We start from the raw sequence: 16,474 nt of genomic DNA, 5'->3' as shown, positions 1-16,474 counted from the left end.
CCCTCCAACTTAAAAAAAAAACATTTTAGCCCTCATTTAATTTTTCGCTTCTTTTAGTCTTTAAACTTGCAATGTTTGTCAAATCACCTCAAAAATAGATAGAAAAGTTAATGCATGTTAACTTTGTTGATATAGCATACATGTGGATATCACGTTAACAATTAATTAATTTTAAAATTTAAAATTTAAAAATTCAAAAATTATGAAACTTTTTTAAAAGTAAGATTCAAAAAATATTAAAATTATAAAATATATTTTTAATATTTTATAATTTGCAAAAAAATGCTAACATGACATATACATGGATGTCATGCAAGAAAATTAATAAACATTAACTTTTCTATTTATTTTGGAAGAATTTGATAAATAATACAAGTTTAAAAATTAAAAGAGTTGAAAAATAAATGGAAGACCAAAATAACTTCTTTTATAAAATTAAAAGATTAGATAAATTATTATGTGAAAAAAATTATGATTGATCTTTTAACTCCTCCTAAAACAATATTGTAGCTTTGCTCCTCTAGTCCTCTTCCATGTTTATGTTAGCAACAAAAAAAAATATGGTTAAAGATAGATTAATTGATAGTAAAGTTGCTGCAAACCGCTACGTAGAGAATGGGGTTTACATGTAAATAGGGAACAAGAGTAGTTTAGTTTCAACTGGTCATTTTCATAGGTAGTAAAATATTGCCCTTTTTATTTTTCACCTTTTGATGAAAAAGAATATTGAAGGAAAAATCTCAGTGAATTGGAATCTCTAATTAATAGGACCCACCCAAACCAAAACCAAAAAATAAAACAGCCACCCGCCTACCCACCGTCTCTAAAGCGGCGCTCGGTTTTTCATCAACTTGCTTCTAGTAATGGGTCCTCCGACCAAGGAGTAGGACTACTCCGTACAATATCCCACTCTACTACCACTGGTAGAATTGGATGTATAAATAATGAATTTCGGGGGGAAAAATCATCAATTGAGATCTATACATGATCATGAGTTTTTGTTTCCTTTGTTTTAATTAGTATATGCATATAAAATCCATATGATGTATCATATACAAAAATAAGTACAAGTAATTGATTAAAAGATATAAATACTGTCTAGATCTAAATAGATATGATATGGATGGTACTGATATTGGTATTAATTGTTTCGGTTTTGGATTATTAAGTAATGATACAAGTAGGGGGAGATGAGAGGAGAAAATGTCAATGTTGGTTGGAAATTAATTTATTATTATTCTTATGGTAACTAGGATGGAGAGATGGGTTTGGGAGGATACTAATTAAATGGTTTAAAGGTGAAGAACCTAGCCCATAAAGACAAACTAAAGCCTAGGAGTAGGAGGAGATGAGAAAGAATAAATCAAGGCATTTATGGTACTTCTAATGTAGTTGTTGGATGGGATCAGCCTTAATTTGTCTTGTATTCAATGTTCAATGTCTATCTATCCATCTCCTTCCAGATGTAGTAGGCCAATTAGCACCCATCCTATTGGAACTCAAAACTTCATATATATCTAGATTCTAATTGGTTGTATCAAATGATGCACCAATCCTTGCATTTTGATTAACCTAGCTAGCTAGTTGCATCAATATACAGATAAGGTTCTTATAATCATTTATTTTTATTTTTAGAAAGAGGGCGAGGGCATCCTATATGCTATATGCTGATGCTGGTGTTGAAGTTGAATTGCATGGCACCAAGTATAGACGGTCCACAATCACGTGAACCCCCCTTCAACTTGTTTTGTTGGGTCCCACCTCATACACATCCCATCCATGGCATTGTCATACTAGACACACTCTTCCTCTATTTTCCTTCACCTTCCTCTTCAAGTATCCCCCCCCCCCCCCCTTTTACCCTAAACATATTATTAGTTATATTACCCAAACTCCAATACAGCTATTTTTAATCTTTTCTCTCTTCCTCCCTCCATGAATTTTCCTGGCTTCTTACCCTACCTTCCTATCTCCTCGGGTTGACCCACCAAAACCCTACTTTTTACCATTAAAAATCTGTTTACTCCAAAACTATGAATAATCTTCTCTATTTCTTTTTCTTTCTTAAATATATTTAACATATATTACCCACCCCCTATATATATACTAACATCACCACTCAACCCTTCATACAAACCCAACTCAACCCTTTCTTTTCTTCCACCTTTTGAAAGACAAAAATACAAAAACCAACCTTGTTCAACTACTGCATCCTCTGCCTATATCTTTTTCCTATTTGTACAATCCAAAAGAAAAAAAAAATGGATGGAGGCTGCATAGCCATAGATGAAAGCAAAACCAGTGATTCCATGTCCATATTCATATCCTCTCTTTTACCTGCCGTTACCAAATCTCCCGACTCTCTCTGCCGAGTTGGAAGCAGAACCAGCGTGATTGTGGAATCTAAAGCTGAATCTAAAAAGCTACCTTCTTCCAAGTACAAAGGCGTTGTTCCTCAACCCAATGGCCGATGGGGTGCCCAGATATACGAGAAACACCAGCGTGTCTGGCTTGGAACGTTCAATGAAGAAGATGAGGCCGCCAAAGCCTATGACATAGCGGCTCGAAGTTTTCGGGGTCCTGATGCCGTCACTAACTTTAAACACCTCCGAGAAACTGAGGAAGATGGCATCGAAATAGCCTTCCTCAATACACATTCCAAGGCTGAAATCATTGACATGTTGCGTAAGCATACTTACAATGATGAGCTTGAGCAGAGTAGAACAAGGAGATGCTATGGCTTCGACGGGAATGGGAAACGTGTGGTAGGAAACGAGGCTGTGTTTGGCTCTTTTGGTGCCGAAGTGAAAGCGCGTGACCAACTATTCGAAAAAGCTGTGACCCCAAGCGATGTGGGGAAGTTGAACCGACTAGTTATACCTAAGCAGCATGCGGAGAAGTACTTCCCATTGGAAAGTGGAGGTTCTTCTTCCAAAGGAGTTCTTTTGAACTTGGAAGACGTGACCGGTAAAGTTTGGAGGTTGAGATATTCCTACTGGAATAGTAGCCAAAGTTATGTGCTAACAAAAGGGTGGAGCCGCTTTGTTAAGGAGAAGAACCTTAAAGCCGGTGACATTGTTAGCTTCCAGAGATCAACAGGAGCCGAGTAGAAGCTTTACATTCACTGGAAGGCAAAATCAGGATTGGGAAACCCGGTTGGGCTCAGGCTATTTGGGGTCAAAATATTTGGAGGAGCTGCAACAGGAAACCTTGGATGTACTAATGGGAAAGGACTAGAGAAATAGAACTTCTGGCATTAGAATGTAGCAAGAAACAAAGGGCAATAATTAATGCCTTGTAACACTACCTTACTAACCTTTATATCTTTTCGTTTTTGGGAAAATTTGTGACTGTAAAGACGGTGTACCTGGCTAAGATGGAAGGAAAGGGAGTGAAACATGATGTATATTACAAAGGCAAAAGACTGAAGAAAGCCGATAGAAAATATCTTTCTATTTGATTAGTTTACAAACTATACATATGGTAGCTTCTTAATTAATTCCAGAGATGGAATGAGAGAGGGAAATTATTTGGTAAATGGAATATATGCAGTATTTCAATGAAAGAACCTTTGTTTGTCCTCAACTATTATGGCTAGCTAAGCTAACTGGTTAATTTGGCGTATATGACTTGTCCAATAATAGTGATAATAAGATTTTGCAAAAGGTTAAAAGTATCACTACAAAGGAATTGCGTAAACATAGGTATATGCAATTTGTTTGTAGTGTACGATCGAGTAGATGACGATTATAAAGGTTACAAGCATTTAAGGAATCTTTGAAGATCGATGCATGTTGCTAGCTGCAAGTCAACAATTAGGTCTTGGATCATGCATAAAGTTTTTGCAAAAGGATGTAGTGGCTGCTTTTTTTAACTTACTTTTCTTTTTTGTCCCATTTAATCATATTTATACATATGTATATTCTGAAGTATGAATCAGGGGCCTGAACATCCAGTCTGGTATGTGGAGGTCATTGTAATCTGATTTTCGTCGACAAAGAGAGTTTGAAAACGATGAAAACGGCGCATGATTCTTTTGACGGGGTGATGAAAAATGCAAGGGAACCTAGATTAATACATCAAGATTGAACAGGTTTTCAATCTCCATTCAGTAATGAATGTAAATCATTGGAATACACCAAAGAGAAATCGAATAGATAAGGGATAACGGTAGCTTATTCCATTAATGCAGACGCAGTTTTAATGAGTAGTTGACTTCATAATAAACTAGATGTCGGCCCCTGTGATCCCGGGACGTTAATTAGTATAATAATAATAATAATAATAATAATAATAATAATTAATTTTTATATATTTTTATTAGAACTCTTTTTTATTTACCAATTGTATTAGGTCGATTAGTATCGATATTATTGTTAATGCAGGAGGTTGTGGATTCGACTGTGGTTCAGGGGCGAAGCCAAGGGGGTTAGCATGGGCCCCGACCCCCCCTAAAATGTAAAATTTCTTTTTAGTCCTTTAAAATTTTTAAAATTTTAAATTAGTAAAGGTAAAATTGTATTTTGGCCCCCCTAAAATTATAAAAATTCAATTTAATCTTTTACAAATTATAAAGATATAAACAATAAAAATTTAAAATTTCTTTTGGCCCCCCTAAAAAATTTTTTTGGCTTCGTCCCTATCGTGGTTAATCATGTTTTATCCTATTGTTTAATAGTTGAATAAGGATTATAAGTAATATTAAGCATGTTCCAAAATAAAAATATTAACGCTTAAAAATTAAATCAAACATGAATGCAATAAAACAACCCACCATAAAAGTTCAAAATAATTAATAAAAATAAAAATAAAAAATTAAAGTTGTTAAAATTAAATAAAAAGTAACATATATTGTAACACCCCATACCCAATTCGGCCATCGAACCCGAGCCATGGGATGTCACTACAGTAAACAGAGATCATCACATATAATTCCAACTTTAAACATTCAATTAAACAATAAAAACAATTCATATTATTTATTTCAATTAAACATGAAATTATTTCATAAATACACTATTAACATTAAAATAGAACATGAGTCGCACAATGATAGTCAATTCAAGGCATCATCATCAAATACAACTTTTCTCGGGCCTTATACAAGCTTACAATGCCATGATATCAACCTAGAATTTAACTAGGACTTAATCGCAACATTTCCAAAGTTATAGTTCAATTAAAGCATAAATAAATTCTCCAAATAATCAATCGTATCATAAGGTTCAAATATTATAATATGCAAATAAATTCGCGAGCTTATGAAAGCTCTTAAAGACAAAAGGCCCATGACCATGTTTTACTATTCATCTATCATGTAATGTTGATGAAAGGATATCTGATATGTCACACAACTAACTAAAAATATGACTAAGGCAAGTGCACCTATCGATAAATAGTATAGCTATGGTGAGTAGAGATATCGTATCCACGAAGACTAAAAGTATTAGTAATTATCGTTTTCCTATTATTTAGCGGACAAATTGGAGTGATTGTTTTAAGCTAAGATTTACTAAACTAATCTAACTAAAGAACTCAACAGAGAATGAATCAGGAAAATTATCGAATAATAACCAATGAGAGAAATAATACCCAGGAAAGAATCCACCTAGACTTCATTTGTTATTATGAATTTGAATTAAACGATTTATTCACTTGGTATCTTGATCCGTAGAAATCCCTAAATTATATTAATATCTCTTTCGAGAGTAAGAGCAACTGACTTTAGGTTTATTAATTGAAATTTCTTTCTAATTAAAACCCCCTATTATCGTATTAACTCGATCTATGGATTCCCCTATTAGATTTGACTCTAATCCGGTAGATTTATGTCGTCCTATTTCTAGGATTGCATGTAACTCCACTTAATTATGCTAGATCTACTCTTAAATAAAGACTTTTCCTCCACTAAATTAAGCACATTAAACATGAATTAATATCCCAAAAATATTAAAACAAGAAATAATCACACATAATTGAGAACAAGAATCAAGTATTTATCGCATAAAATAGATATCAAATAATAAAGTTCATCTTAGGTTTCATCTTCCCTAGGTATCTAGGGAATTAGTTCATAATTCTGAATAAAAACATCTCAAAGTTAAAAAAACATAAGAAACAAAAAAACTCATAAAGGAGGTCTTCAATCTTGATGGAAATCTGCTTCGGAGTTGGCTCCAATGGTGTTCTTCGAGTTGTTTTCTTCAAGATTCTCCAATGGCTCCATTTTCTTCTTTTATTCGGTATTTATAAACTTTAAAATGCCTAGAAAGCCTAAAAATTTCTCTTTTCCGTGTGTTTGGGAAGTGAGTTGCAAAATTGACACAGCCTGGCACATGGCCATATGTCCAGCCTGTATAGGAAGGCCCAAGTCGTGTGGCTCCTAAAAACTGCTCTATTTGTTTGAATTAGGCTTATATTTTGCTCCTTTTGCTCCCACTTACTCTCCTAAGTATAAAAACATGAAATTAAAGGATTAGGAGTATAAAATTCACTAATTTGCATAAATAATCATCCATAAACGCATTAAGAACGAGACTAACATATGTTTCTTTTATCACTTATCAAATATCCCCACACTTAAGCGTTTACTTGTCCTCAAGTAAGATCCTTAACTCAAGTTAATATTTCTCAACTTGTAATTCTCATAAATACCGCCTCAAAATAATTCACAAATAATCATGCATTGACAATTCAACTAAAAGGGCATTAAAGATTCAAACAATCTAATTCGAAAATTTTTAAAGCACGAAGACATATGATTCTCCCCTTATTTAAGTATTCACAATCAACAAGAATTGACATCCTCACTAAAGATTCACTCAAAGTACTCAAAGTGTTTAAGGTTCAATAAATAAGCACTCAACAGTTGAATAAGAAATGTCATTACCATAAGCTTGCTTGAAAATCAAATCTCCACCACTATAATATGATATGATACACCAATCAAAAGGTTTTTAAGAGGTTGTAATGGGGCTTAGGTTAAGGGTGTAGAAAAAGGCTAGAAAAGCTGGTTATAATCGAGATCAATTTGATAAATACCAAACTAGAAAAAGTAAACAAATGTTGAATTCAAATCAAGTGCATCAATCAAAATAATTCAAGAACAAAAACAAGCTTCTTCTCAAAATATGAATTTAACTGTTCAAGCTCAATCAACAAAAAACTAACTAATAATCAATATTTTTTACGATCTTTTTTTTAAAAACAACAAGAAATAATTCAGCAAATAAAAAAAAAGAGCAAAGTTAGGCACTAACCAAATCAAATCTTGACAAAAAGGGAGTCAATAAAACAGGAAAGAGTCACAACGAAAAAAAATGGGTCATAGGTTAAAATTCACGGGTTAATAAAGAAAATGTGTGTTAGGCTCAGTGAGGTTCACTAAGGGTTAATTCAAAAGGTAGGCTTTTTATAGGACAAGTGGGTTAAAACCTAAGTGTCTTCATTATCTTAGTATATCAAATCAAAGGTGTGGTCTCAGCATGTATAACCGAAGCAAGTTCTAGAATAACAATCAAGTTGACACACTCATAACCAATAATAGAATGAAAATGAAAAATGTATGCTCTATAGGCTCAAAATCTCACAAAAAATCATGGTTTTTAATGTCAAACTTGCAAATTTAAAACTTCAAGATAATACATCAATTCAGGGAAGCAACCTAAAAATTTTTAATTTATGAAAAATACTTATCATGCTTGATTCTCTCATGTCTTAAAGTTTAAATCAACCAATATACAAATGTCTACAAATTAATCTAAAAAGACATCAATAAAAATCTCAAATTGACAAAAATTAACTCTAATGGAAGTATGAGAACAATACTTAGACACAAGAAATAATTCAGGGAATTTCTAAAAATTATATAAATAACTTCCCCACACTTAAGATGTACATTGTCCTCAATGTACAAATAGATATAAACACAAAATAAGTAGACTATAATAAGAGAAGGAGAAAACTGAAACTGCCCTGAATATGTATGAAATCGCCAAAATAGTGAAAACCGAAATTGTAGGTAAATAAAAAGTGTAGTGCATGGTTCCGAGCAAACTAATAAAAAAAAATACAAATAATGAAGAAGATTAAGAGGTTACAATCTCAAGTAGAAACAACCATAAAAATAAAACATAGTTCAAAATATAAATAAACTAAATAAGTTTAAGAAGATAAAAATAAAACAACTAAAAACAAAAACAAAAAGAAAAAGAAAAAGAAAAAGAAAGGAATTAAAATCAATTATCCTTATCATCAGAGACATCGGGATCGTAAGGCACCGGAGCTGAAGAAGAGATGTGGAGGTGCTGAAAGATCTGCTGGAAGGTCTCATCAATACTATTGAACCGCTCAAAATAGTGTTGCTTGAAATGAGTGAACCACTCGGAGAGGTCTGCGAGAGTAGCAGCAGAAGTAGTAATACGGTGACTCAAAGGTGGATGATGGTGTGGATCCTGGTGTTGGAAAGGGACATCATCAGTAAAGTGCTCATGCTAATCTAGAGGATTAGAATGAGATAATTGGTATCAAGGAGGTTCCACTACACATAGTCGCTCGATCATCTTCATATGAATCATACTCGATAACCCTTGCAGGGTCATCTGTAACAGCCTGTTTTCAGTAAAATTGGAATAGTAGTTTTAGAAGCACAAATCTAAAGTCAAAAAATTTATTTTATTATTATTTTATTGCCTATATCATGATAGTAATACCATATAAAAATTTTGTTAAGAAATTTTATCGTTTACATGCTCAAATAAAAAGGACTAAATCGCTGAAAGTGCAAAAGTTCAATTCTAATAGCTAAAGGTATTAAATAGCTATAGAACCTTAAAGTAAGAGTCTTTATATGGTAATTAGACCATTTATATTTTAGTGGATTAGCATGGCTTGACAGTTGTGTAAATTTGATTAATTTTTAAGGTTAATTAAGTAAATAAGTAAATAATGATAAAAACTAAAGAAATAAAATATGCTATCATCTTTTATTCATCATCATCAGTCGGAAATTAGGTTTTAGGAAGCCATTTTTGTGCTTAAGCTTTTGGAAACTTCATCTTGCTCTTAGGTAAGTGATTTTTTGTTTCGTTTTTAATGATTTCTACGTTTTCGGGATCATTGTAGCTTAATCTAGCTAGCCTGAGGACTAATTTGTGAAACTGTTAAACTATTAAGGTTTTGCCATTGTTGAATATGCATGAGTTTTGATGAGTTATGGAAGAAAATGGATAGTTTTTTTTAGATAAACAACTTTTGTTAAGTGATTTTTGATGAAAATGTTAAATAGGGATTAAATTGAAAAATAGAAAATTTTACATGGTGAAATTGTGAAATAAATGAAATATAAGGCTTGCTAAGGACCTAATTGATATTCGACTATAGTGGGTTGTGGTGAAATTGCATAAATTTTCATTTTTATGAGGTAGGGACTAAATTGCAAAAAATTAAAAGTATAGGGGCAAAATAATAATTTTTCCAAAATATGATGTTGGGCTAAATTGAATGTGTTATATATTAAATTGAGTTAACTTTATCCGTATAGATCAAGACAGGCCTTATACGGAGTTAGATTGGGGTAAAGGGAAAATCTCGGATTAATCGTCTCCATATCTATGTACACTCGTCGAGGTAAGTTCATGTGAATAAATTGTGATTATATGTTTTATTTTGAAATATTTATGATTTTAAATTTGCTACATGTATGCACGGTTGCATATCCAGCTATGTATAACTACCGAGCCCCGTTTGAACCTTAGGAATTTGTAGGATACAAATGACTTGTCATTAGGGTTTACAGGATTTGAGTACTGGTCCTAAACGTCCTACCGATGGCTAAGGTCCTGTATGTATTGCAGATACTCCATAGCTCATGTGAGCAATATCGTGTAGCTACGTTCTGACCTACAGCTCGTGTGAGCATACTGGAAACACGAAAATATACACACTTTTTCATGCCTTTTTAACTCAAATTCATGCAGTTTCGGTAAAATTATTATCAAAAATTATATAATTATTATAAAATAATTATTTTGGACTTAAATAATTTTAAATAATTTTATAATAAATTTTGATTAATTTTGATTATTTTCGACAGATTTGCACAAATGGTGAAAATTGGCTCGGCAAACATTGTTGGAAGCACAAAATTGAGAAGCGATTTTTGAAGCATTGAGATGAATGAATTTTTCAACTAAAGACAATCCAAATTATGTGTATTAATTCATAATATAATTAATTTTAATTTTAATCCAATTTAATTTTGGTTAAATAAATTATTTTTAATTAAATTATGAAAAGTGACCTAGTTGAGCTGAATTGAGAGAACCGAACCGGTCAAGCTTTGGGCAGCCCAAAACCGCCCAAAAAGCTGACCCAATCAGCTTGCTTGGCTGATTAAATGGCTTGCAAAAATGCCCTTGAAGCCTTCGTCAAATTGCAAACAAACCCCTCCACTATTTGTGCCTTTCTAAATTTGCGCCAATCTTAATATGGCAAGTTTGAAAACTTCAAACTTGCCACATGTGTGGCCGGCCATGGGAGGGATCTTTGGCTGCTGATTTTGGCTATTTTTAGCAGCCCTCTCACCCTATAAAAACCCCTCTTGGCTGCTCATTTCAACACACCACAACTTTCTCATCTCTTCTCTTCTCTCTCAACTTTCTCTCTTTGTTTTTCCATCTGATTTTCTTTGTCCTCTTGCCAATTTCACCTCTTGAAAAAGATTCGTTCATATATCATTTGGAGCAGCATTCAAGTGCTCATAGAAGCCTTGGTTCGACAAGAACAAGTGAAGAAGGAAGAGTGGAGCAACCCAGCCAAGCCACGGAGAAACACCGGATTTGCTTCTTGTTCCCTATCTTTTTAAATTCTGTTGTTGTTATGATGAACATGTCTATGGATATTTATGTTGATATGATTTATATAATTAATCTGGCTTAAATTTAATTCATGTTAGGTTGATTGCATTTCGTCTTCTTAATTTATTAAAATTGTGTTTGTGTTGTTATAGGCCTCAGTGAGATGTTTGATTAAGTAAAACCATGACTAAGTTATTCTTGCATTACAATTGTAAGGTAACTGATGAATTAATTATTTAAACAGATTGAAATTGTAATTAATTGACATGATACTTAATCATTGCATGTTTAATCATCTAAGGTAGCTGAGGTTTAAATTAGCAACTGTAACACCCCAATCCCGTGACCGTTACCGGAAATCGAATACGAGGTGTTACCGAGCTTACTTCATTTATTTCCCCTATTTATTTATTTATTTTTTGTTCCAGGCAAGCTGGCTAACTGTATCGTAGTCGCTTTAAAAATCATATCTTGAGTTCTGGAACTCGAAATCCAATTCCGTAAATTTTCTCCAAAACTAGACTCATATATCTATATGGGGGAATTTTTGTATAATTTTTGGTTGGGCCAATTAGTACAGTTTATTCACTAAAGTCTCCCCTATTTCAAGGTTCGACTACACTGACCTCTGTACCTTACGATTTAAATATCTCCCTGGAAAGGGCTTCAATGCCTATGCCGTTTGTCTCTAATGAAACTAGACTCGATAACGAATCTGTACATATAAGGCACGACCTCTAATTATCTTGATAAAATTTACGGTGAATTTTCTAAGTCGAAATAGGGGATCCAGAAATAGCTCTGGCCCTGTTTCACAAGAATTTAATTATCTCCTAACATACAGCTCATGTGGTAGTTTCGTTTCTTCTATATGGAAATAGACTCATCAAGCTTCGATTACATAATTTATTCATTATTTAATTCCATTTCTACTATTTTTAGTTATTTTTCAATCTCACATCACTGCTGCTGTCAGCATCTGTTACTAAAGCAAACTATGCCTATTTCATGATTTTTCCTTGATCTAACTAATAATTCATCATACATATTACAAATTATGACCATGACTAGCCATGCCAAAGGTTAATCATCACCGAGCATCTCCCTACTACACTATTACCAAATCATGAATTTAACACGAAAATAATCAGCCATGACATATGGCATAATAATCGAGTAGGCCTCAACCAATACTCAACCAAAACCGAATTACCAAGACTTGTGTCCAAACATCATAGAACCAAATCCAACCGAACATTATGCCATTTTTGCATGGCTAAAGTTTACATACCAAATTTCAACAAAACATAATAGCCTATACATGCCGAAATGTTCTCCTAGACCAACTAAAAGAAGATACCAAAAGTTGCTAGCCGATTGTGATGACTTCGATGACGGTCCCGAGTATGCAAAAAGTCGAGTCCAAGAAACCTAAAATAGGTGACAAGCAAACACCGAATGAGTATATAACTCAGAAGTCATAAGCATTACACTACCATCCATTAATAAAATTTTCACAAGAGGAAACAACGAAATGAGGCTAAGTACTCCATCCATACCGAACTATGCCATAGTTTCTTAGACCTTACGATTCAATCTCATTCCAAGTCCTACATTGACATTTCATACGCTATTCAATAGAGTAATTGAGGCATTTCCATACATCATTTTATTTTCGTTACAATCATACAACTAAACGAACTTTCACCTATTCCACGATGAACCTTATGTACGTGACTTCAATTATAATCATCACATAGGTTCAAAACTTACCATGCTCAACTCCAAATATAAACATAGCACCTATTAGCCATGAACTCAAGGTACTTACCCTTTCCGGTGTCCAAAATCGACTCGGTAAGGTCGCACCCTTAATCTAAATAATCTATAGAAAATACATAGTGGGTTCGCACACATAGTGCTTAATAATCAGCCGCGCACACTTAGTGCCATATACTTTAAACTCGCACACTTAGTGCCATGCATTTCAAGCTCGCACACTTAGTGCCATGCATTTCAAGCTCGCACACTCAGTGCCAATCTCTCAACCGTGAACACTTATTGCCCGTACACTTAGTGCCGAAAACCAGCCACTCTATACGCTTCACTTCTTTTTTTACATTCGACAATTTCATCTCTACATACATATACATTTGTATACATTTCACCTCATTAAACACAATTGCATAGGTATTACGATTCGTTTAAATCAATACCAAATATATGCTTAATGACTTACCTTGTGTTGGGTAGAACGGTTCCAACTCGGCTATTCGATTGCTTTCTCCTTTCCTTTATCCGATTTAGTTCCCCTTTGCTCTTGAGCTTAATTTAACAATTAAATTGATTTAATCATTTTGAATATCAAAGAGAAATTCAAGGTACTCAACCCTTATTTTTAATAATAAGACCAACCATACACCTATAATAACATCCAATTCATTAATTATTTTAGCACACGCATGGCACATAAGGTTAACTAAAGCTACATTCACTTATAAGATAGCACCCTTAATGAGCTCATACCATGACTATACCTAACCGAATTCAAATAGAGAATTTAGTACAATTACACATTCTTACTAATGTATAATTCTAGCATGCTTTAATATTTTATACACCTCATTCGGCCCTAACTATTCACTTAACTTATATGTACAAATTTCATATCAAAATTAAGAGTTGCAACTACAATTAGGTTACAACAATGCCCATCAATGACCGAATGCTTAAGCACAACTATACTAAAAATTTATCCAACATCATTTTAATTTGCCCTTCACTATTTTTTTTCTAATCATCAAATACAAAGTGATTTACATATATATATTAAACCAACCTTGCTAGCACACAATATTCCTTAACCGAATGTCATAAACCCAAGCCACACATTTTGTTCATTAAGACCCTTCAATGACCACATTCGCACCCCCTTATGAACAAACCAATTTCAACCTTCAAGAAAAAGTATATGTACCAAGAGCTTCAAACTACTTGGCGAATATCAAACCTCCAAACAACCAAACTTAATCCATGGAATGAGTAGAACTTGAACTAATCACCTTATTTATACCTAAATTTCCAAGAATTTCAAAGTGCTTACCTCTTCCTAAGCATCATCCAAGCCGAATCATGAACAAAAGAATTCCTTTCTTCTTCCTCCCTCAAGTCACGGCAATGGAGAAGAAAGATGAGCATTCCTTCATTTTTTCATTTTACCTTCTTTTACTAACAATATTTTATCTCCAATAACCCAATTTCTTATTATAATATCTAATTAACATATATATTGCCCATCAACAATCCATCTTGGCCGCCACTACAAAGGAATTGGGGAATTTGACATGCAAGTCCACCCTTGTGTCATCATGCATTAACAAGCCATTTAAAATTAGCCTATCATATTTCACCATGTCTCATATTGATCCCTATTTAATAATTTCTCATGCAATTGGCAAAATTAGAGAATGAAACTTCCACATACTCATGTACACACATAATAAGCATAGAATATAGCAATTAATTATTTTTATGACTCGGTTTTGTGGTCCCGAAACCACTTTCCGACTAGGGTCACATTAGGGCTGTCACAACTCTCCCCCACATAAGAAATTTTCGTCCTCGAAAATCTTACCGGTGAACAATTTTGGATATCAATCCTTCATAGAGTCCTCAAGTTCCCAAGTGGCTTCTTCAATTCCGTGTTTATGCCACAACACCTTCACTAATGGGATTTTCTTATTTCGCAACTCTTTTACTTCACGCATCAAAATGCGAATCGGTTCTTCTTTATAACTCAAGTTAGGCTGAATCTCGATCTCAGATGGAGTGATTACGTCGACGGGTCGGACCTATATCGTCAAGCATCGAGACATGGAAAACGTTGTGAATCTTTTCAAGCTCGGGGTAAAATTAACCGGTATGCGATCGGCCCAACTCGTTCGGATACTTCATACGATGATGAACCTCGGACTTAGTTTGCCCTTACGACCAAATCTAAGCACCTTCTTCCAGGGTGAAACTTTGAGAAATACTTTGTCTCCAACCTGATATTCAATGTCTTTTCTTTTCGAATCCGCATACGACTTTTGACGATCCTAAGCGGCTTTCAAACTTTCACGAATTACTGGAACTTTCTGCTCAGCATCCTTAATCAAATCAACCCCAAAAATTTTACTTTCACTAAGTTCAGTCCAAAATAATGGGGTACGGCATTTACGACCGTATAAGGCCTCGTAAGGTGCCATCTTAATGCTTGATTGAAAGCTATTGTTGTAAGCGAATTCAATCAAAGGAAAATATCTTTCCCATGAACCACAAAACTCTAAGACGCAACATCTCAACATATCCTCGAGTATCTGAATTATTCGTTCAGATTGGCCATCAGTCTGGGGATGAAATGCGGTGCTAAAATGCATCTTAGTACCCAACACTTCTTGTAACTTTTTCCAAAATCGTGATGTAAATCTTGGGTCTCTATCTGACACGATAGAAATAGGTACCCCATGCAATCGAACAATTTGGGAGATGTATAATTCTGCCAATTTATCGAGCGAAAAATCATGACAGACGAGGATAAAATGAGCGAGACTTGGTCAATCTATCAACAATAACCTGCATCGAGTCTTTCTTACTCGAGTCAAAGGTAACCCGGATACAAAGTCCATTGTCACTCGATCCGTTTCCATTCGGGTATCATGATTGGTCAAGTAATCCCGATGGCACTTGATGTTCCGCTTTTACTTGTTGACATATCAAACACCTTGAAACAAATTCAAAAATGTCTCGTTTCATACCCGGCCACCAAAATTGACGTTTCAGATCGTTGTACATTTTAGTACTACCCGGGTGGATAGACATTCGGCCACTATGAGCCTCATTCAAAATCATCGAAATAAGTTCCGAATTTCTTGGAACACATAATCGACCCTTGAACGTCAAGCAATCATTGTTGTCAATCCGAAACTCCGATTCCTCATTCGAGGCACATTCAAATCGTTTAGCGACCAATTCAAATCGACTTTCGGGATTCAAGTATTTGATGAATCAATAATGGTTTGGCCTTTAATTCAACTACTAGCACCTCATCGGGCGAAACGGATAGGTGAGCATCCGTCGCTCTCAAAGCAAACAGTGCTTTACGACTCAAAGGATCGGCCACCACGTTAGCCTTCCCCGGGTGATAATCAATGACAAGTTCATAGTCTTTCAACAACTCAAGCCAACGTCTTTGTCGCAGATTTAGATCTCTTTGAGTCATCAAATATTTAAGACTTTTGTGGTCCAAATAAATATGACACCTTTCCCCAAACAAGTAATGCCGCCATATTTTCAGGGCGAACACTATGGCCGCCAATTCAAGATCATGGGTCGGATAGTTTCTCTCATGCGGCTTTAATTGTCTCGACGCGTAAGCCACAACTCGACCTTCTTGCATCAACACACAACCTAGCCCAAGTAAAGATGCATCACTATAAATGACAAACTCTTTGCGGGACTCGGTTGTACTAACACCGGAGCTTCGGTTAAGCAGTCTTTAGTCGATCGAAACTCTTCTCGAGTTTTTCATCCATTCAAACTCAACATCTTTTGGAGTAGTTTCATCAGCAGTGCAGCTA

General features: G+C 34.4%; 1 protein-coding gene across 1 annotated transcript; it reads left to right on the top strand.

Annotated features, from left to right (window-relative positions):
* Positions 1-1,936: 1,936 nt before the first annotated feature.
* Positions 1,937-3,568, top strand: LOC108465659 (AP2/ERF and B3 domain-containing transcription factor RAV1). The gene is given in 2 exon segments (XM_017766031.2): positions 1,937-3,225; positions 3,228-3,568. Coding segments are annotated over 2 exon segments (1,038 nt in total). The 5' UTR covers positions 1,937-2,261; the 3' UTR covers positions 3,302-3,568.
* The last annotated feature ends 12,906 nt before the right edge of the window (positions 3,569-16,474 follow it).

This window comes from Gossypium arboreum, chromosome 3, assembly GCF_025698485.1.
Source record: "Gossypium arboreum isolate Shixiya-1 chromosome 3, ASM2569848v2, whole genome shotgun sequence".
NCBI lineage: Eukaryota > Viridiplantae > Streptophyta > Magnoliopsida > Malvales > Malvaceae > Gossypium > Gossypium arboreum.
Note: the sequence above shows the minus strand (reverse complement) of the source record. Positions and strands in the feature narration are given on the sequence as shown.